This window comes from Myxocyprinus asiaticus, chromosome 24, assembly GCF_019703515.2.
Source record: "Myxocyprinus asiaticus isolate MX2 ecotype Aquarium Trade chromosome 24, UBuf_Myxa_2, whole genome shotgun sequence".
In the NCBI taxonomy this organism is placed as follows: domain Eukaryota; kingdom Metazoa; phylum Chordata; class Actinopteri; order Cypriniformes; family Catostomidae; genus Myxocyprinus; species Myxocyprinus asiaticus.
Window position 1 is genome coordinate 10688886 of NC_059367.1, and position 21147 is coordinate 10710032.

At 38.1% G+C, this 21147-nt stretch overlaps 2 protein-coding genes and 2 pseudogenes across 9 annotated transcripts in view; 1 reads left to right on the top strand and 3 right to left on the bottom strand.

Moving 5' to 3' along the window:
• The window catches only part of atp2b3a (ATPase plasma membrane Ca2+ transporting 3a), a 40308-nt gene extending 35089 nt beyond the window's left edge, over positions 1 to 5219 (bottom strand). For all 7 annotated transcript variants that reach the window (XM_051652926.1, XM_051652924.1, XM_051652925.1 and 4 more), the window contains exons 1-2: positions 4681 to 5219; positions 1591 to 2131 (exon numbers count right to left, since the gene is read on the bottom strand). In XM_051652926.1, coding sequence (XP_051508886.1) covers positions 1591 to 1798 — 208 coding nt within the window. In that variant the 5' untranslated portion in view covers positions 1799 to 2131; positions 4681 to 5219. The remainder of the gene's footprint in view (positions 1 to 1590; positions 2132 to 4680) is intronic.
• A 3043-nt stretch (positions 5220 to 8262) lies between these two features.
• On the top strand, positions 8263 to 9802 carry LOC127415362 (UDP-glucuronosyltransferase 2A1-like; annotated as a pseudogene).
• A 769-nt stretch (positions 9803 to 10571) lies between these two features.
• Positions 10572 to 19358, bottom strand: dedd (death effector domain containing). Of its 2 annotated transcripts, XM_051652956.1 has the most exons (6): positions 19182 to 19358; positions 16079 to 16765; positions 15843 to 15947; positions 15236 to 15373; positions 13727 to 14156; positions 10573 to 10904 (listed from the first exon to the last, which is right to left on the bottom strand). In XM_051652956.1, exons 2-5 carry the CDS (start codon positions 16629 to 16631, stop codon positions 13747 to 13749), a joined length of 1206 nt encoding a protein of 401 aa, XP_051508916.1. In that variant the 5' UTR covers positions 16632 to 16765; positions 19182 to 19358; the 3' UTR covers positions 10573 to 10904; positions 13727 to 13746. The 2 variants fall into 2 exon arrangements, with proteins under 2 accessions (XP_051508917.1, XP_051508916.1); XM_051652957.1 differs by lacking the exon at positions 15843 to 15947 and having other exon boundaries at positions 10572 to 10904.
• An 876-nt stretch (positions 19359 to 20234) lies between these two features.
• Positions 20235 to 21147, bottom strand: part of LOC127415363 (phospholipase A and acyltransferase 2-like) — a 6536-nt pseudogene continuing 5623 nt past the window's right edge.

Genomic DNA, 21147 nt, shown 5'->3' on the forward strand with positions numbered 1-21147 from the left:
AGGTTGAGAAATCCCAGATGCTTATTAGCATACTTTTTTCAAATTTTCTGCACTGATTTTGAGGGAAAATTCTGTGAAAGGCATTTAAACACAGTAAAATAAGTTAAATGGAGCTGAGAGTACTACACTCTTATAGGAAGCTGAAAGCTTCATAAAATTAGCCAAAATATGTAATAAACCAACATGCAAAGGGAAATGTGCAGAATTTTCATAAACGACAAATGTTGCAATTCTGCGGAAAGCTGCGAAGCTTTTGATTCTGTGTGTGCAGTTTCTGTCTGGGCCTGCTTATTAGTCATCAAACAATTCTGTTAGCAAAAGAAGCCAATCCCTGACCTCTGAGGGTGCGAGGAAGGAAGGGGAGAGGACAGAACAGGAGAACACAGGGCACAGATGGTTAAGTCAGTGTGTTTCGGATGCACCACGGGGTGTGAGTTTTGGCAGCATGACCCAGACAGACGGTCAAGCTCTCTACATCCTCACCCTGCCAATCATCACCTGCTGCCCTTGGCAACCTTTCAACTTCCATCAGAGCCTCTCTTTCACTTAACCATCCCTCACTGTAATGCCTAATTGAGTTACTCCAGTGGTTTGTAGAAATCATTTCCTCTACTAATTCCAATTGGCTCGGTTATTTCATTAGTTCAGTTTCTATTCCCGGAACATTACACTCTTAAGCAATATCGCAAGAGCATTGTTATACTGAAGCCCTGATATTTAGTACAACAGCAACATTGCGAGTGTGATACTGCTTTTATACAGCAGTTCTATAAACAAGAAGTTAATATCAAGACTTCCATTTTAGAAACAGTATGGCCAAATGTCAAATGTGGTGAACACAGACAAGCAGAGTGACAAACAGTGAAGTGTCCTAGTGATGTTATACTAAATATCAGCACTCTTGAAACAACGCTTGCCCGTTCAGATTAGAGGACCGGAATTCAGCATTGCATAAAAGTAAATCAAGTTAGATGTTATGATGAGGGAAGGCAATCTAATTTCTGCGGAGTACTGGAATTGAAAGAATTTTGCAGTGCATCTTGTTCTTTCTTTGACCTTTTCATCTTTCCATCCATGCCCTAAGGTTCTCTTTTTGTCTCGCTGTCACAGTTTCTGAAGAGAAGAGAGTATTTCAAAGAGCAGCATTAAAAGAAAAGCGAGAGCTTTACAATAAATTTTAAAGTAATCTCAATGTGGCTGCCAAATAGTGATGCAGGCAGACCACATGACTTGGTCTGAAAGCAAGTGGTCAGAACAAGATGCAAATCAATGTGATTATCAGAATGCAAATTAGGATCATCTTCCAAGAGTAGCCACTGCAATAAAAAAATTCTAGTTCCAGTTCACTAATCACACTGGAAATTAAAGTTCAGGTTATGTGCATTCCATTGTTGCATACAGTATTATGTGCATTCTGTTCATTTAGCAAATGTAGTTAATCATTCAGATGTGCTATGCATTCAGAAAATGCACATACTGTGCACAGTATACATACTGCATACAGCCGAAATAGTAAGAAAGGTATTGTGCTATTCCAAACATAGCCTACTGTATATGTAATGTAGCTGAAATGACAACATGCCAACTCACCATCTGCAGGAGAAGTCTTGAGTCTGTGACAGAGGCCTTCCGTATCTGCGTAGCTCTCCTGGATCTTCTGCAGTGCCTCAGCTCCTCTGACCTCCATGAGAGAGCACAGCTCGTCCAACGACACCCCGAAATCCCCCTCATAGCTTCCTCTGTCCATTCCCGGCTTTTTAGGTTGGAACTCCACCGTGCTATTGCCAAGATCCCCCATGATGTGTGTTGGTTGTGGAAGACTGGTATCTTCTCAACAGATGCTATGTGGTGAAATTTTCTATCGTTTGTCTTATTTATGTTCCTCACCTCTTGCTAAGATGCTCTGTATGTAGTTCTCCATATTGAAACATGAATTGTCAGATTGTTTGAAGTTTCTTATTCTAAGGTGAGGCGATTTCCCCTTAAATATCCCCCCATAAAGAATAAGTCAACAAATACAGTGATAGCCACTGTGCCAATCCATCTCTATGTAAACTAAATGAAGCAAATGTTAGTGATTATTAAACAATAAAGGGGATCCAGTAACACAGGAAAAGCATGGGTAAAGAACCTGAAGAACAAAAACAAGAAAAATCTTTGAACTTGCTTAAAGCTTCAGACAAAATACAAAACAAAATATGTCATCTATACACTCACTTATGTCATCTATACACTCACTTAGCACTTTATTAGGAACACCTGTACACCTACTTATTCATGCGATTATCTAATCAGCCAGTCATGCTGCAGCAGTGCAATGCATAAAATCATGCAGATACAGGTCAGGAGCTTCAGTTAGTGTTCACATCAACCATCAGAATGGGGAAAAATGTGATGCATGGCACGATTGTTGGTGCCAGACAGGCTGGTTTGAGTATTTCTGTAACTGCTCATCTCCTGGGATTTTCACACATAACAGTCTCTAAAATTTACTCAGAACGGTGCCAAAAACAAAAAACATTCAGTGAGCGGCAGTTCTGCAGACGGAAACGCCTTGTTGATGAGAGGGGTCAACGGAGAATGGCCAGAATGGTTGGAGCTGACAGAAAGGCTACAGTAACTTAGATAACCACTCTGTACAATTGTAGTGAGCAGAATAGCATCTCAGAATGCACAACTTGTTGAACATTGAGGCAGATGGGCCACAACAGCAGAAGACCGTGTCAGGTGGTCGATGATGTTCCATAATGTTCCTAATAAAGTGCTCAGAAAGTGTATATTTTGTGACAGCTAAGACAACTAATACATTACGCACAACACATTAATAACTTAATATTTCTTTCATAACATTGCAATGTTGTAAATAAACATATTATGTTCAATAAATATAGGTAGATGCTGATTTGAGAAGAATACCTTAAAATATGACAAATATCTGCTTTTAAAATGCAGACTATAATAGGCTATTTAATGGCTCTTCAGCTAAATGTTAACAAGAAAACAGCAAACCTGGAAAAGGCAACATACTAAAATATCAAACCCTAATTTTGCTACCAGGAAGTTAATGAAATGTATAAGATTCCAACATAAACAAAACACAACACTTCCCCACTTATTTACCAAAGAGCTATTACAAAAATACTGTATGTTGATAATGGTAATGTTTTATAATGTTATTTTAGTTTGGAAGGTAGAGATTCTCATTTAAGACCGTTTTGCATACAAAATCACTGCTGAAGAAAGCACAATTGGACTTTTGGCATAAAATTCAAGTCCTTAACTTGTCAGGTTGCCTTAAAACATTTAGGTGGCATCTTTGCCCACTCAGGTGTCCGTACGTGGTTTGTGAGAAATAAATAGCCAAGTGTTCAACGTACAAACCTACTGCAGTGGAATGTGTTTACATAATTTCCGTGTCAAAACGCAGTCACGTCTTATCTCAACGCCTTTAGAAATACTCTCTTTTAATACCGCAAAAGCGCTGAGCGCGTGCCTCTCCCCACCCGTGTCTTTTACAGTTGCCTGCGCATGCGCTCATCATCACTTTCCCAATCCCACTGCAGAACAGATTTACGAAGGCAACTCTACCAGCCATCAGGCCTCGCGATTTTGGATGACATGGATGCATCTCCATTTCACTGCTGTAACACCAGCTTTACGTGAATGAATATTTAAACCTATAATCTGTGTGCTCCTGTTCATTTTTCATTATGGAAAGGCAAGAAGATTCCTCTGTGCGCGCGCAACAAACATGCGCTTTATAAACGATGATGCCCTTTCCTAGTAACCTTCAGGAATCAGCTGTTCACCTTGGTCCACTGTACAGCTGGGCACACAGTTAATGACAGTGTCTGTATCACTTTTGTTATGAATTTTTGGTTTAATCATGGCATTGCATAAATAATGGGAAGGTAAAATAGTAGAAAATGTACATTACTGACATTCGGATGGGAATTAAAATGAGAGATGCACAAACTGACCGGGCAGCAAGGCTACATCCATCCGGCACCTGGTTTTTAATCTGTCTAAAACTACCGGGAAAAATCGTTCTCTATACATGTATCTTAATCTGGACATGTGTGATCTCAACAGAGATCCATAAATACATACAGCTAAGTTTTGCTGCACAATACTGCAGACTTTCTTTTGATATATATATATATATATATATATATATATATATATATATATATTTTTTTTTTTTTTTTTTTTTTTTTTTTTTGTTCATTTTAACAAATAACGACCTAAAATAAATGGTTTTTTTCCCCCAACATTTTGATAGTGCAAGGTCATGTTTAACATTAGGCTATAGCCTATATAGTCGTTTTTTTTATTATGGACTCCTGGATTCTACAGTCTTATTATTTGTGTCACTCTGCAAAAAAAATAAATAAATAAATAAATAAAAATAAAAACAATTTGAACATGACATACACCTTTTATAGGCGAATCATATAAATGTCGTGCGTTATGACATACTCAAAATTATGGTGATAACTTCCATGTAAAACCTATCTATAATAATAATCCACTTTAATTATACATTAACGGACATTGGATGGCAACAAATAAACACAAAATATATCTAGCTGACACGAACATGCATGAGTTATTCTTCCTCAAAACCAGTGATTCGGGACATGTGAACATACACATCCATGAACAAGTATATTTACTCACCGCGCAGGCCATGCTCCAAGGACATTTGACGTTCAGTCGAAAAAAATGAAGGAAAAACAGAGTGATATCCAGTGATGCACTATCCTCAAATCATACCCATCATGGAGATAAAAAAAAAAGTTAAAGTCACATAATTTGACCTTTAAGCTATTCCAGTTGCAGATGATGCGCAACGGTGCAGAATAGAGAAATAAAATACAGGGAACAGAACCCGTCAGACGGTGATGAGGACTTCATCTTATGCGGAAGAAAACCTGAATGATGCAGATGAGATTGTACCATGTCCGCAATAATTAATCGCTTACAAACGGCGTTTTGTGCTTTCGGGAACATAAAGGAGGGTCGTTGTGGTCACATCGTTGCTGTTATATTTGGTGCTGATTGGTAGAGTGGGTACAGGAAGACCCTGATGGGTGAAGGAGAGATGTGGGGTCTACATGCTGATGATGCCCGTTTGACGCGCATCTCGCGGTGATGGCAGCAGCAGCAGCATCCGCGCGCTGGAGGACGGGAGATGAGAAGGGGCGGATGAATACCGAGTCGAGTTCCAGGACGAATTCATGATATCTACTATGATGAAGGATTGGTTATTAACATTCATAAGCCAAGCCCTCGCCATTGGAAAGTAACAACGCAACGTCAGCGTATTTAATCAATATTCATAAGCGGTACCTTCGCTATTGGAAGGTTGTTGTGATAGGTTAGTATGTACTTAATATTCATTAGCCAGGCGAAGCAACGTCAGCACGACCTTATTAATATCCATGAGTTAGGCAGTCATGGAGGGCATCTTAATTTCGCTGCACGGCAATAACAGGATTGTAACGTCAAACGACATTAAAAATGTATACAAAACATATTTTGTAAAAAAATAATAATAATAATAATAATTTTTAAAATGAACTTTAAAAAAAAAAAAAAAACATATGACATAGATATGAACAGTGAATTATGATGATAACACTTAGCAAAAAGTTTCCATTTGTTAGCATTAGTCAACAACATTAGTTAACATGAGCTAACAACGAACAACACTTTTACAGAATTTATTAGGCTAATCCTAATGTTAATTTCAACATATGCAATATAAAATACAATATATAATACATTTTAAAAATCAAAAGTTGTTGATTAGTTAATGCAGTAGTTAATGCACTATGGACTAACATGAACTAACAATGAACAATTTTATTTTTATTAACTAACATTAACAAAGATTAATAAATGCTGGAAAACATATATATATATATATATTTTATCATTGTTAGTTCATGATACTTAATGTATTAACTAATGTTAACGAATGCGACCTTATTACAATAATGCTGTTGATGTTTTAAATACCAAAGATAGGAATAGTTGCCAATAATAAACAGTGAAGAGAAAATATTGTCATAGACATGGTTAAAGATCTAGTACAAAGTCTGACAATAAAAATGAAACAGCAACAAAAAATGCAGAGTAGATATACAAAAAGAAGAACAGATAGAAAAAACATAGATATTGCTTTTTAATTCATTCACCTCTGTCTCATGACTGAGCATTGATTATAAAGCAAGAATTTACACAGTCTGCTGCCTGCTCTGTAGCTCCATTATTAAAACATCCCAAAAAAAAAATTTTTTTTTTTTGAGAGAGAGAGAGAGAGAGAGAGAGAGAGAGAGAGAGAATGCAGAAGAATAGCAAAAACTGTGATCTTCAGCTTTTTATATCACCTTTAATCACCATTGTAATTGGGACTTATAGCAATATCGTGTAAATATAGGGATGATAGTTACAGTATAATGCAAAATTAGTCAACTAATGCAAATAATTTTGAGAAAACAAGATGCTTTTTTGAGCAACAAATCACATTTGGCATTTTATGCCATCTTAAATACTCTATAAACAAACTAATCTAAATTGTGATTGGATCAGTCAATGTGAGCCCACTTTGAACATTCTTCATAACAAATCTATTTCCCCCACTTAAAAAAAAAAAAAAAGCAATTTATGGGAGCCTTTAGCCCCTGCAACAGGTGGGCTTTTTACACCAAATACTATCCTTTCTCTTATTGGACAGTTATTAAAAAACTTTTGGATTTAATGATCTTGAATAAAACTGAAAATGATAAATAAAGTTAATTTCAGGGATTTTCTTAAGCTTCATCATTTTTCTTAAAAAAAAAAAAAAAAACATTATATTGCCTTAAAATCAACCTTTAGACACCACATGCAAAGATATCATTTATCAGGAAAATTTTGCCATGTATAGTGACAAACAAGTGTTAAGGAAAGTGCTGTGGTGGTTTTTGTTGCTATTCAGTGTTTTGGGAAAAAATAAAAAGAGGCCTTTTACCCCATGGGGTCTTTAGCCCTATTGTACCCTAGTCTATTATTAAAGGGATAGTTCACCCAAATATGAAATTCTGTCATTATTTACTCACCATCACGTTGTTCGAACCTGACTGACTCACTTTCTTCCATGGAACACAAAAGGAGATGTAATTATTTATAAATTAATTAAATTATTTCGGACACAGCATTGGACGTCACGCGCGAGGGCTTCTGGTTTTAATAAATAACAAATAATATTATATTATTTAAAATCTTAAATATATACAGTCAACTCGCTTTACTGCAACAATAAAATATGCAGCATTGAAATATGTATTCTTTGTATTTAGCCAAGAGGTCAGTGTGACGTTTCAACCTTCCATTGTTCACACTTCTTCTCGTTATAAGAATTTGCAGGTCAGAGTTCACCAAACTTTCATTCGCAGTGGATTGCTACATATATTTGCATGAGCTTGCGTTTCACTTTCATTGTATGGAAAAAAAAAAAAGATGCAATGAAAGTGAATGGGGACTGAGTCCATAACATTTTGCATAACATTTCCTTTTGTGTTCTGTGGAAGAAATAAAGTTTTATGGGTTCGGATCATGAGGACAGTTAGAGATGAAAGGAATCCCATTAAATACTTTTATCTATAGTTTTTGTATTTGATTTTCAATAGGATGTTACACATGCTAAATTGTTAAAGCACAAATATAATAGGTGTACAAATAAGTTAACTGAACATTAATTTCTAACATACTCTGTAATTCCAGTGTCATGAACAGCTGAGTTCTTCTGGACAATTCAGTCCCCAGGGGGTAGGCGTTTTTAATGCCTGATCAAAAACATATAGTGGTATATGCTAAGCTAGTTTGCTAATCGACTAGCAGTTTGCTAAGGTGGTATGCTGAGTGGTTAGCTTGCAATATGTAAGCTAATTGAAAAACACAAAGAATTAAAAAGTTTTAATTTTACAATTAATATATTCAGTTATAATGTGTAACATCTAATTTAAAATCCATAAATTTTTTTGTATTTACACAATGTAATATAAGCATAAATCATAAAGCGATTTTTTGTAGGATGTTTAATAAGGCATTGAACAGAGTACCCATGAAAAGGTCTTTCATCCAATGGAAATGCTTTAGGGTCATATGTGGACTGCACTGACCAGGGGGGGCTCAATTATTCACTACACCAGAAAGTTGCTCTACAATGCATTTCCCTATCAAATGATGGACTAATCAAACTTACATTTTCAGACAATGCTGCTTCTGCTGCGGAGCCTTCATCCCCAAATCAGTGTCCTCTTTGCCTTCCTTTGGAGTTTTCCATCACTTTCCATGGCTGGGAAGATCCTAGTGTACCCTGTAGATGGAAGCCACTGGCTTAACATGGACATTCTGCTCCCAGAGCTTCATCAGCGAGGTCATGAACTGACAGTGGTCCGTCCCACCAACAGCTGGTACATCCCAGAGAACACCACACATTACGTCTCGCATATCAGCAGCCTAGAGGACCCAGAGTATATGGCTTCCTTTCTTAAAAGAAACATTGACTTTCAAATTAGAGAAGGGTCCATTTTGTCTTTCGTGGTCCTTCAGAAAGAGATGCTTACTCTTTTAGAAGAGTCTCACAAGTCCTCAGCTGAGATGGTCACAACCATCTTGGAGGATAAAAAGCTGATAATAAGGCTCAAGCACGATTTGATGTTGACTGATCCCGGCTTTGCAGGAGGAGTTGTGCTGGATGCGTACTTGGGCCTACCAATGGTGTTTAACATCCGGTGGATAACCAACGGAGGACTCTTTGCAATTGCACCCTCGCTTCTTTCTTATATCCCAACTATTGGATCCAGGATGACAGACAAAATTACCTTTTGTAGATAAACTGAAAAATTTCTTGCATTTCAGACCACATGATAACAAGGCCCCTCTATCAAGGAGTCACTGATGAATACATAGAGCCAAACTCCAATGTCTACACCTTAACCCAAGGAGGAGAACTGTGGCTTACGCAAGTCAACATTGTATTCAAGTTTCTTCATCCTACAATGCCTAATGTGGTCTACATTGGAGGCTTCCAGTTTAAACCCTCTAAGTCTCTTCCAGCTGAACTGGAAAAATTTGTAGAGTTCTGGAGAGCATGGGGTGGTGATCATGTCTTTAGGTACTCGGCTTGAAAGTCTGGGTCCTGACATATCAGAGATTGTTACCTCAAAAGGTGATTTGGAGGCACATAGGGGAAAAAATGTCTACTTTGGGGAACAATGACTCATAGTTGATTGGTTGCCTCAGAATGATCTCCTAGGCCATCCTAAAACAAAAGTTGTCATCACACAGAGGAACCAACGGGATCTATGAGGCTATTTATCAAGGTGTGCCAATGCTTGGACTCCCACTCATCTTCCACCAGTTTAACAACATGGTGCATCTGCAAGCCAGAGGAGTAGCTCAAGTTTTTGACATCACAGCCCTGGATGTAGATACACAAACACAAGCCTTGAGGGACATTCTGGATGAAAATCAACCGTACCAGAAGGACATGCGCAGAATGTCATGTCTACATCATGATACACCCCTCAAACCAATGGACAGTGCCATCTTTTGGCTAGAATTTGCCATGGGGCATAAGGGTGCAGCACACTTGCACACAGAGTCCTACAAGCTTGCTTGGTTTTCCTACAACAGCTTGGATGTATTAAAGTTGATAGTGAGTTTGTTAATGATCTTGATAAGCAAGGCTCTGCTAAAGGTTTTTGTCAGAAATAGAAAGGCCAAAAAAAAAAGAGTGACGTGTATTTGATGACTATAGGCACTTTTCCACCATCAGGCTAAATGGTTCTTGTTGCGTAACTGTGCCGTTACATACAATTCTGGGCTTGGTGGCATGATTACGCTTTCTTTTTCCACTGTGGTGCTGTTAAATCAGGATTAGAATGGACTGACTGGGCAAGTGCCCAATCATGAGTTGTCATGTCAATTAAATCCATTCCACTAGCATGGTTCTCTATCCCAAGTACAGTTAGTTAAATGCACTGAGAAATACTGACCAGGAATGATCTGTAAACGTACCGTACCGAACCGTGCTCAAGTAGAAATGCTACTGAAACCGTTACTCATCATGCTTAGAACGGTTCTGCCTGATGGTGGAAAAGCGATTTATACCTTTGGCAACACTTTTATTTTCTCCTATAATTTCATCAAAGATATGGTATGTAATTTCTGCACCACTTCCAGAGAACTTAACAGAATGGCAAAATAATGGTTTCCAAATGTCCTTCACAAACACTCTCACCTTCTGCAGTTAAAAAAAGGTTGTCCCATCCCAAACTCATGATATTGGTGGAGCCCATGTTGCGGCTTAAACAAACGTAGCTATGTTTTGATTGCACAACAGAGCCAAAGTGTTCACACTTTTTGGGGAAATTAATCTATGAATGGCTTAATTATAGTTTTCTCTGTACATTAAGCTGAGATTGGAGGACATTTTACATTGTAAAAAAAACAAAAACACACTTCAGCTATACGGTTTTGACAAACATATCAATGAATAATTGTATATTTATAAAAGCACTATAACAGATTGTATTTTTAATAATGTGTTTATTGATTTGTACAGACATTGAATGAACCAGCTGTCTATTTTGCACGTAAATATTTCACTTAACACAACAGCCGGCATGGTCAACAAAAATAAAATTATTCAAAAATCAGAGTCATAATGTGACAGATGGCCGATGATGCCGAACGTCTCCTACATTTTGGAATGGTGTTTTACTATATATGGTTACAATAGGTGAAATACTTGAGAGTAAAAAATAAAGTGCTCCGTCTTCATCTGTTCTACTGTCACTTTGAGAATACTCATCTCACCTCTCCAAAAAGTAGCAATCCCATTTCTTTCTCTATGAAAAACAAAGTATAAAAAAAGGTTAGAAATGTCTAGATATTTCAAATTTACAGACCGCTGCTCAATTGTCACTGTTTGATATTTAAGGGGATCAATGTCATATACATGCAAGATATAAAGACAAACACTTGAACACAATCAATAGAACATGTACCCTATATAGTATATACCAGTCTGTAACTTTGTTTAGTTCCATTAGAAAAACATTACAAAATGCTTTTCTTCCTTCTGTAATAATAATAGCATTAGGCTAATTGATCCACAGCTAATGTCTCTAAATGTGTTTCACTGTACCCCACAAATCACCAGTTTTACTTCTTTCAATTTTCAACAGTTACATATACTTAACAGATGGAAAAAAGGAAAGAATGAATTGAAGACAGAGAAGAGGATGAGGGAGGAAGAGAGAGGAAGAGAGAGAATGTTTGGGAACAACTTTGGTATTTTAAAAGTATAGCAAAAAGATCTCAAGTCAGTCAAATAACACATCTTGTGATTTTTGTTGCTCAGGCATTTGTTTCACTTCAGTCATGTTAAAACACAGGTTGCACAGCAGGTTGGCACATTTAGTGTTACTCACATTATTCGAACTCCAAGTTTCATACAAGACTTGTTGGACAGAGGTTCGAGCAGATTATTTTTTTAACACAGAAACCCTGGCAGAAGCAGTTCCTAAGATTGAGGCGAAATTACATTAAATGCACCACAGAAATGCAAGAAAAAATAAAGGTTTAGCTTCTGTCAGGTGTGCTGCATTGCTGCAAGTGATTTTTTTTTTTTTTTTACTAGTGATAACGGTCGGAATCCTTAGTTTTTACAAGCACAAATTTCAGAACTACCAAATTATTTTTCTGATTTAACAAAATTAGTCCATTTGTATCTTTGCAAAAATTCTACAAAGCCTTAATCAAATACTGTTGTCACATGCATTTCAACTTTTACATAGGCATATCGCTACACAGTATTGTATTAGTGACGCAACAAACTCTGGGCCCTCAAATTTCAACTAAATCTGCCAACCAATAACAAACAATAAGGATACATTTCAAAACTCAATTTGGGTCCAAACAAGGATATTAGTAGGCCTATGGAGCCCAAATGTCAATTATATTGGGAAATTCTGGACAAGAGGGACCATGAAGTTGCAACTTCAAACAAAAGTTGACATGCCAAAATCAAAAGAAAGAATTACAGTGACATGCATCAAAACACAACTTGTAACAAAGCATTTCATAAGCAATACTGAAAACTCAATTCTCCATGACCCAGAATCTTCAGATGTTGGCCAATCCCCATTGTGAATTTGCCAAGACAACCCACATGTGCAATAACTTCAATGATTAAACAGAAACTGAGAAACTGTCCGGTTTCAAAATTCCAAAGTGAAGGTAAAGCATTGCAGTGTGCCAAGAAACTGTTTTGTGATTTAACAAACCTGAACACGGATGGCTAATTAGACAACATTGATAGGGGAATTATTCTTGATGAGTTGAAGCAATGTGTCACATAGTGTTTTAAAGGCAAATCTGATTTGTCTAACATCGTGCACCCTCTTTGTAAATCTTTGAGGTGAACAGGTTTTGTTTAACCAGAAGAATTTCACTAAGACGAAACGGTTGTGCAACAAGACTTGATGGAAACGTAGAAAAAAAAAAAAAAACATTTCACACAAGATTAAAAACAAAAGCATTAGTGTTGTTTATGCAAGAAAACAGACAAAAGAAATGAAATGCCTTCTTTGTCCGATACTTTCCCCTTCATCTTTTATTTCCATAACTTGAGATACTCAAAATAAAATACACCGATCAGCCACAACATTAAATCCACCTGCCTAATATTGTGTAGGTTCCACTCGTGTCGCTAAAACAGCACCAATCCGCATCTCAGAATAGCATTCTGTCAGACTCTGTCAGTTCAAACCAGCCTGGCCATTCTCGGATGACCTCTCTCATCAACAAGGCATTTCCGTCCATAGAACTGCTGCTCATTGGATGTTTTTTTGTTTTTGGCACCATTCAGACTAAATTCTAGAGAATGTTGTGCGTGAAAATCCCAGGAGATCAGTAGTTACAGAAATACTCAAACCAGCCCATCTGGCACCAACAATCATGCCACGGTCCAAATCACTGAGATCACATTTTCCCTATTCTGATGGTTGAAATTAACATTAACTGAAGCTCCCGACCTGTATCTGCATGATTTTATGCACTGCAATGCTACCACATGATTGGCTGATTAGATAATAGCATGGATGATTGTTGGTGCCAGACGGGCTGGTTTGAGTATTTCTGTAACTGCTGATCTCCTGGGATTTTCACAAACAACAGTCTCTAGAATTTACTCAGAATGGTGCCAAAAATAAAAAACATCCAGTGAGGGGCAGTTCTGCAGATGGAAACACGTTGTTGATGAGAGAGGTCAAAAGAGAATGGCCAGACTGGTTCGAACTGACAAAGTCTACGGTAACTCAGATAACCGCTCTGTACAACTGTGGTGAGAAAACTAGCATCTCAGAATTCTGAGATGCGGGTTGGCGCTGATTTTGTGGCACGAGGGGGACCTACACAATATTAGGCAGGTGGTTGTAATGTTGTGGCTGATCGGTGCACAAATAACACAACTTTCCAGTTAACTTCTATCTTTCCATCCATGTTAGCTGGAGATGCAAATCCTGGCCGCTTTTCTCATAGAGCACCTTTCTTTTAAGAGTCACTTCCCCTTTGTTTACATTCCTCATTCTTCCTTTTCCTCATTTATACCTTATCATTAGTGTCCAATCTCTCCTCATCAGGGTCTCTCTTAATTTCTCCCACTTACCGCCAGAGTCAATCCCTCCACTAGGACAAGGGACCCTCCCTGCTCCCCGTGCCCGCACCAGCGCCCCCTGCCACCAGGTTCCTCAGCAACTTCCTTCTGCCGGCCTGGTAGTCTTCCTCGTCCACGTTCACTAGGAGCTTAATGGCCTCATGGCCCACTGCTTGCTTTAGAGAGTCTGTGATGAAAACACCCTTCAGGGCTTCCAACAGTGAGCCGTTGATGTAGTCCCGCCAGAAGGCGTCCAGGTAGGTCAGCTCTGAGAACTTAATATCACAAATGATGGAACCCAGGTCACGGGATTTGAGGATAGTGTTGGCCTGGTTGAAACGCTCAAACTGCCTCTCTAGCGCCTCCTGCTTGTTTGAGAAGACGTTGCCTTGTAGAGCTGACTCGTGCTGACAGTACTCTGCACGCACTCTCAGTCGAATGTCTATGAGACAAGGAAGGTTTAAAAAGATGTGCCTTTGATATCTACCAGCAAAGCAAACTCAGATTTTAGGAATATTTCTTGTCAAATAGTCTAAGGCTCAGATGGCACTTCCACAGACCATCTAATGCATACACAAAAATGGCAAGAGCTGGCTGAAATTCACAGTTTTAATCAGATTGGCTGATCTAAGCAACTTTCAAAGTTTCGCCCAAGTTTGCAATGCTCGTGCCATCAAATATTAGAAACATATTCAAGAGTTTTGTTTGATTTTAAAAGGTAATCAGTAATTAATTTATTTATTTTTGGTAATTACTAGTGCTGTCAGTCTATTAAACTTTGTAATTGCGATTAATCACAGAATTTTTCATAGTTAATTGTGAATAATTGCAGATTAGGGCGTCAGCGCCGCTTAGAACTCCACATGAAAAGTGACAAAAACGTCTCATTCTGCATTTTGGTGATAGTTAAGACTTGCCGTTCTTCTGTGGTTATTAAAATGCACCTTACTTAAGCTGAAAAATACTTTATTTTGTCAAGTTCCATCTAGGCTTGTTTTGTACAATGAATAGCTTTAAGCTCCTTTCCCAATGACTTTATCACTGACACTGGATCACTGCTGTCTGTTTGTTTGGTGTGTTCATCAATGTAATGACTCCAAGCGGACACATCGTAAAGGTTTCGCCCTTCCAACCAGTGTTTATGCTGTATTAACAGTAAATCTGTTAATCGCGATTAAGAAAAATGTAAACGTTAAACTTTTTTCATTAATCGAGTGCGTTAACGCATTCATTTTGACAGCTTTACATCAGAAAAAGATAGCAATAGAACAATAGAATTTTTTACAAATTATATACTATTTAAACTATTTTATTTAAAAAAATAAAAATAATTATATACATACAATAGATGAAGACTCTAATCATACCAGTCTTAGAGAAAAAGCTGCTTTATTCTACAATGGTGCTGCGCACATATTCATGAGCATTGCCAAGTTGAGATCAAATGATCAGCCATGTTTTACTCGCTTTACAGCCATGTATAATCCACTTTAGTAGGTTTAGTAGGACATGTTTCCTTACCACAGGTCTGTTTTTCTCTGCAGTCAGCCGTCGTATGAGATCTCTTCCTTTTCCTACTTAGCGCAGGTGGGATGGGTTTAGCACGTGGTGGGCATACCTGGGGCCCTGAAGAAGGACAGCAGATCAATGGCTGGGGTCCTGAGAGACAAAAACAGAACATGAACTGGTCAATGTCTAATTAAAATAAATACAAAGATGTCTGGTTTTGTGGCATATGTATTTCAAGAGCCATGATTATAGCTTCAAAGACATAGGGTGAAGACTAGGATTTCCAGGTCAGGATTTGAAGAATTTTGGTAAGTAAAGGGATAGCTCACAAAGAAAAATTCTGTCATTGTTTACTCACCCTCATATTGTTCCAAAATGTATGACTTCCTTTGATGTTAGCCTGAGACACAATTAACTTTTTATTGCATCTTTTTTCCATACAATCAAAGTGCCTGGTGACTGAGGCTGTCATTTGACCTAATATCTCATTTGTGTTCCATGGAAGAAAGTCATAAGGGTTTGAAACAGCATGAGGGTGATTTTAAATAATGACGAAATTCTCATTTTTGGATGAACAATCCCTTTAATAAATCTAATGCATTGGTATTGGAGGACACACCTGTTCTTCTGTGAGGAGTGCCCTGCTGGGCCTCTCCTACTCCTCTCGGAGAAACATAACGTACTGATGTCTCCTCTAAATATTTATCCACTGGATCTGGGCACACTGCAAAATAATCAGCGACATTACATATTCACTCTTCATCAAAAAGAGTGATAAAACGGTAGCTACACTGCTCACAATAACCAACTGGTATAACTTTACTGCAATAAGTAAGTGCTAACATGATCACAAACCTGTTTGTCTTTTACGCAGTGTGACGTAGGGCAGCAGGTCATGGCGAGTGATGATGCGGAGCAGCTGAAGAACATGGCGGAAATTTGTCTCATCACACCGCCCCTGCCGCTCCAACGCAAGCAAGAAATCCCGCCCACTCCGTATCCCTCCTCTCTCGTACTCGTCAATAACGTCCACAAAAAGGAAGGACAGCACTCGCACGTCCCGATGTGTCAGCTGCGCACCCACAATATCAAACATGCGGTGAAGAGAGTAAAGCCCATACGCATCATCCACGGCCTCTTCTGGCCACGGCTCAACCCGGCTAGTAGTTCTCCTAGAGGGGGAATTACTCGATGGTGGAGCCAGTCGGCTTAGAGAGAGCGCAAGGGAGTTACCGTGAGCTGTTGTTGAGGAGGACGCAGCAACCCAGCCTCTCCGAGGAGAGGAAAGCCCAGATCGGGAATAAGAGTCTATTGGAGAACGCGGAATGTGTTGCCTGCCCTGACTGGATGAAGAGTTCTGTGGAGAGAGGAGGGCAGGGTTGGCGTTCCCATGCTGCTGTGAGGTCATCACTCTTTGCTACGTGGGTGACGGGGTGGGGGGTGGCGGAAGGCCCAGTCAGCAGTGTCAAGCTAGGATCAGTGTCAACACGCACGGCCCACAACGCTCACCTCCAACTTCACTCTCTCACCTCCAACTTCACTCTAAAAGAGAACACAATTAATAAAGAGAGAACCACTGGTGTGCATACATATTATAGATTAATATAAAATGTTACTAAGCTAAATGGACTTACTACACAGTGGCAAGAAAAAGTCTGTGAATCCTTTGGAATTAGCTGGTTTTCTCCATTAATGGGTTACAAAATGCGATCTTCATCAAAGTCACAAGTATAGATAAACACAATGTGCTTAAGCCAACAACACACAATTATAATCTTTCATAGTGCTGTGCAAAAAGTAAGTGAACCCTTGGATTTAATAACTGGTTGATCCTCTGCAGCAATAACCTCAACCAACAATTTCCGGTAGATTAGACCTGCACAGCATTCAGAAGGAATTTCGGACCATTCTTCCTTACAGAACTAATTCAGTTCAGCCATAATCTGAGGGTGTCTGGTTGAACAGCCTTTGAGGTCATTCCACAGCATCGCTGTTGGGTTATGGTCTGGGCTTTGACAGGGCCACTCCAAAAGGTGGATTTTCTTTTTATGAAGCTAAAGTGGATTTATTTCGATGTTTAGGGTCATTGTACTGCTGCATCACCTAACTTTTACTGAGCTTCAGCTGGCGCACAGCCACCATGACATAACCCTGTTGGATATCTTCATAAACTTGGGAATTCATTTTTCCTTAGATGATGGCAAGTGGTCCAGGCCCTGAAGCAGCCCCAAATCATGATGCTCCCTCCAACGTACTTCACTCTTTGGATTATGTTTTCATGTTGGTATGCGGTGCACTTTCTACGCCATTCGTAGGGTTGCGTTTTCTACCCAAATAATTCAACCTTGGTTTCATCAGTCCACAAAACATTTCCCCAGTAGCGTTGTGGAGTGGTAAGGTGGTCTTTGGCAAACTTCAGTCACGCAGCAATGTTTTTGTTGAAAAGCAGCGGCTTCCTTCGTGGTGTCCTGCCATGAAAACCATAGCTGTGTAATGTTTTCCGTATAGTAAACTCATGAACATAGATGTTAACCAGTTCCAATGATTCCTTCAAGTATTTAGCTGTCACTCTAGGGTTCTTTTTTACCTAACTGAGCATTCTTCGGAGTGCCCTTCGAGTCATCTTGGCTGGAAGGCCACTTCTAAGGAAAGTAGCCACAGTACTTAATCGTCTCCATTTATAGACAATTGGTGTAACTGTGGACAGATAAATATAGAAGCTCTTCGAGATAACTTTGTAACCCTTTCCAGTTTTATGCAAAGCAACAATTCTTAAAAGTTGGTCATCTGAAATCTCTTTTTTGCAAGGCATGTCCACGTCAACAGATGCTTATTGTGAACAGCAAAGTTCAAAATGTTTGATTGCCTTTTATAAGTCAAAGTAGCTCTAAATTTAACTGGATGCCAGGTTTGCCAACTACTGAATCTAATTAGCTTTTGTTGACGTCTTTATCCTAGGGATTTACCTAGGGATTCACAGCACTGTGAATGTTTCATGGGATTTATACATGAAAGTTTATAATTGTTTGTGTGTTTTTAGCTTAAGCACATTGTGCTTTGTCTATACTTGTAACTTTGATGCAGATGAGATCACATTTTATGACCAATAAATGAAGAAAACCAGCTAATTCCAAAGGGTTCACATACTTTTTCTTGCCACTGTAAATGGTAGCTTCATCAATTTTAGAGGGCAAAGGCAACCACATGAGCTGGATTCATTTTACACTGCTATTTAAACAGAGAGAAACATCTATTGCCCAGCTGTGTTTTCCAGATTATGTCCGAGTTGCCATTGCTCATTCAATCAGCTCCTCTACATCATACATTTGATCATATATTTCAATGCTAAATCTTTTAATAGCATAGCTACATCTATTGTTATTGTGTAACTTGTTGGAAACCCTGTCTGTTCTTTTGATTAAAAACCTCATAAACAACAGCACTTGGGCAAAGAAACAATTCCATATTTTTCAGCTACATGCATTTTATCTGTTCAACATCGTGGTTTATGAAGTAACATGTAGTCTGTTTGCTTACTCATTAACATCTAGGCTTTCAGGTTAAATATATCAAAATATAAAGAGCTATCACACTGTCTAAACACTAATATAATGCTATTTGCTTTAAAAGCCTTCAAACAAGTCATAAGGCGGAACATTTTAGTAATAAGCATCATGAACAAGCAGTTACATGTCAACAATCTTCTGAAATCTACCCAGACAGCTGTGTTAGCCTGCTACTTAGCATACAAAAGGAGGGGCTGGAGAACACCGTGATACCTTAAGATTATTTATATTTTCAAGGTTAATATTTAACAGCAATTACTTCTAGTGTCTATATACTTATAAATATATTATAACATTATTTATTATTGTTTTAAACTTCGCTTAGCAACCGGACTGCTGGCTTGCTAACGTCAACAGCGTGTAGCAACACTGAATGTACACAACTGTCTTACCTCTTCAATATCATGAAACACGTTACAGTCACGGAGACAACGGACGTGGACTCTGCTCAAATGTGCGGACTGGTCCTCATACATGTGCAAAGATCGTGCCTGGGGATAATTTAAACGGTTTGGTGAAGCTTGGTAACGAGCCCATTTTTTGTTGCTCTACTAAAATGTAGGTACATCCGGGACATGGTCAAGAGTGGGGCTACATCCGGGGAATGTAGGAAACGCTTCATCTTTATTCAAAAGTAAAAAAACGCTTGACGTTTCCAACACCTGACTGATGCGTAAATGAGTTTGAATGATTTTAGAAATTATGCTTAGAATAAAATCACAAGAAAATTGATAGAAATATAAGTTTTTATTTAAAGAAATTAATAATAAATAAAAAAATAAACGCTGTATCCCATCCGTTTGAAAAAACATCACCATGGTATGCATGGTTTCAGCTAGGATTTGGAGTTCTTAGGAGTTACAGTTTTAAAATAATAAATAATAAAGTCCTTCAAACAGTGTAAGAAGCTTTCAGAATAGTTGTCATTTGTTCTATTTCTTTCTTTTTTCTTTTTTTTTTGTTTTTTATGACAGTGATTGCAGTGGGGGCCGGGGCCCACTAGGGGGCCTAAGCAAACTTCCAAGTGGGGTGCAAGATGACTTGAAATTATTTAATAATAATCAATTATATTATAATAATCTGACTTAATTAAATGTGAAAAATCAAGATGTAGCTACAGCATGTCAAATGACTCAATGGCTGTTGTTTTTATTTAAGACCACACAGTTCTGGAAACTTTCTTGAATCCTACATTTATATATTTATTTATTTAATGAATTTGTAAATTATTTTAATCTATCAAGATTGTGACTGAACAATAACTATTACTGTCAGGTCATGTGCCATATAAGTTATAATGATAGAGACATGTTACCCTTTACAGCAATATAGACCTTTTCAACAATATTCTATGTATATTTTATTGACATGTTCAAGAGTTCTTTCCTCAGTGAAATAAAATACAGTATTCTTGTGATAATTTGTAGTTCTTGGCATTCAGAAGATTAATACGATGGCACAAGGCAACTAAACAGTTCTGTTGCCTCCACACATTCCTTGTTTTTGACCCTCCCTGGGATCTGTTCAAACAAAACATAGGAATCAATACATGTATAAAGATATACACTGGTGGCAAAAAGTTTGGAATAATGTAAAAATGTTGCTGTTTCGGAAGGAAACTGGTACTTTAATTCACCAAATTGGCATTCAAATGATCACAAAGTATAGTCAGGACATTACTGATGAAAAAAACAGCACCATCACTATTTGAAAAAAATCATTTTTGATCAAACCTATACAGGCCCCATTTCCAGCAGCCATCATCACTCCAACACCTTATCCTTGAGTAATCATGCTAAATTGCTCATTTGGTACTAGAATCACTTGCCATTATATCAAACACTGTTGAAAGCTATTTGGTTCGTTAAATGAAGCTTAACATTGTCTTTGTTTTTGTTTTTGGGTTGCCACAGTATGCAAAAGACTGGCATATCTTAAGGTCAATATTAGGTAAAAAATGGCAAAAAAAGAAACCGCTTTCTCTAGAAACTCATCAGTCAATCATTGTTTTGAGGAATGAAGGCTATACAATGCTTGAAATTGATTTCATACAAAGGTGTACACTACAGTCTTCAAAGACAAAGGACAACTGGCTCTAACAAGGACAGAAAGAGATGTGGAAGGCCAGATGTACAACTAAACAAGAGGATAAGTACATCAGAGTCTCTAGTTTGAGAAATAGACGCCTCACATGTCCTCAGCTGACAGCTTCATTGAATTCTACCCGCTTAACACCAGTTTCATGTACAACAGTAAAGAGAAGACTCAGGGGTGCAGGCCTTATGGGGAGAATTGCAAAGAAAAAGCCACTTTTGAAACAGAAAAAGAAAAGGTTAGAGTGGGCAGAGAAACACAGAC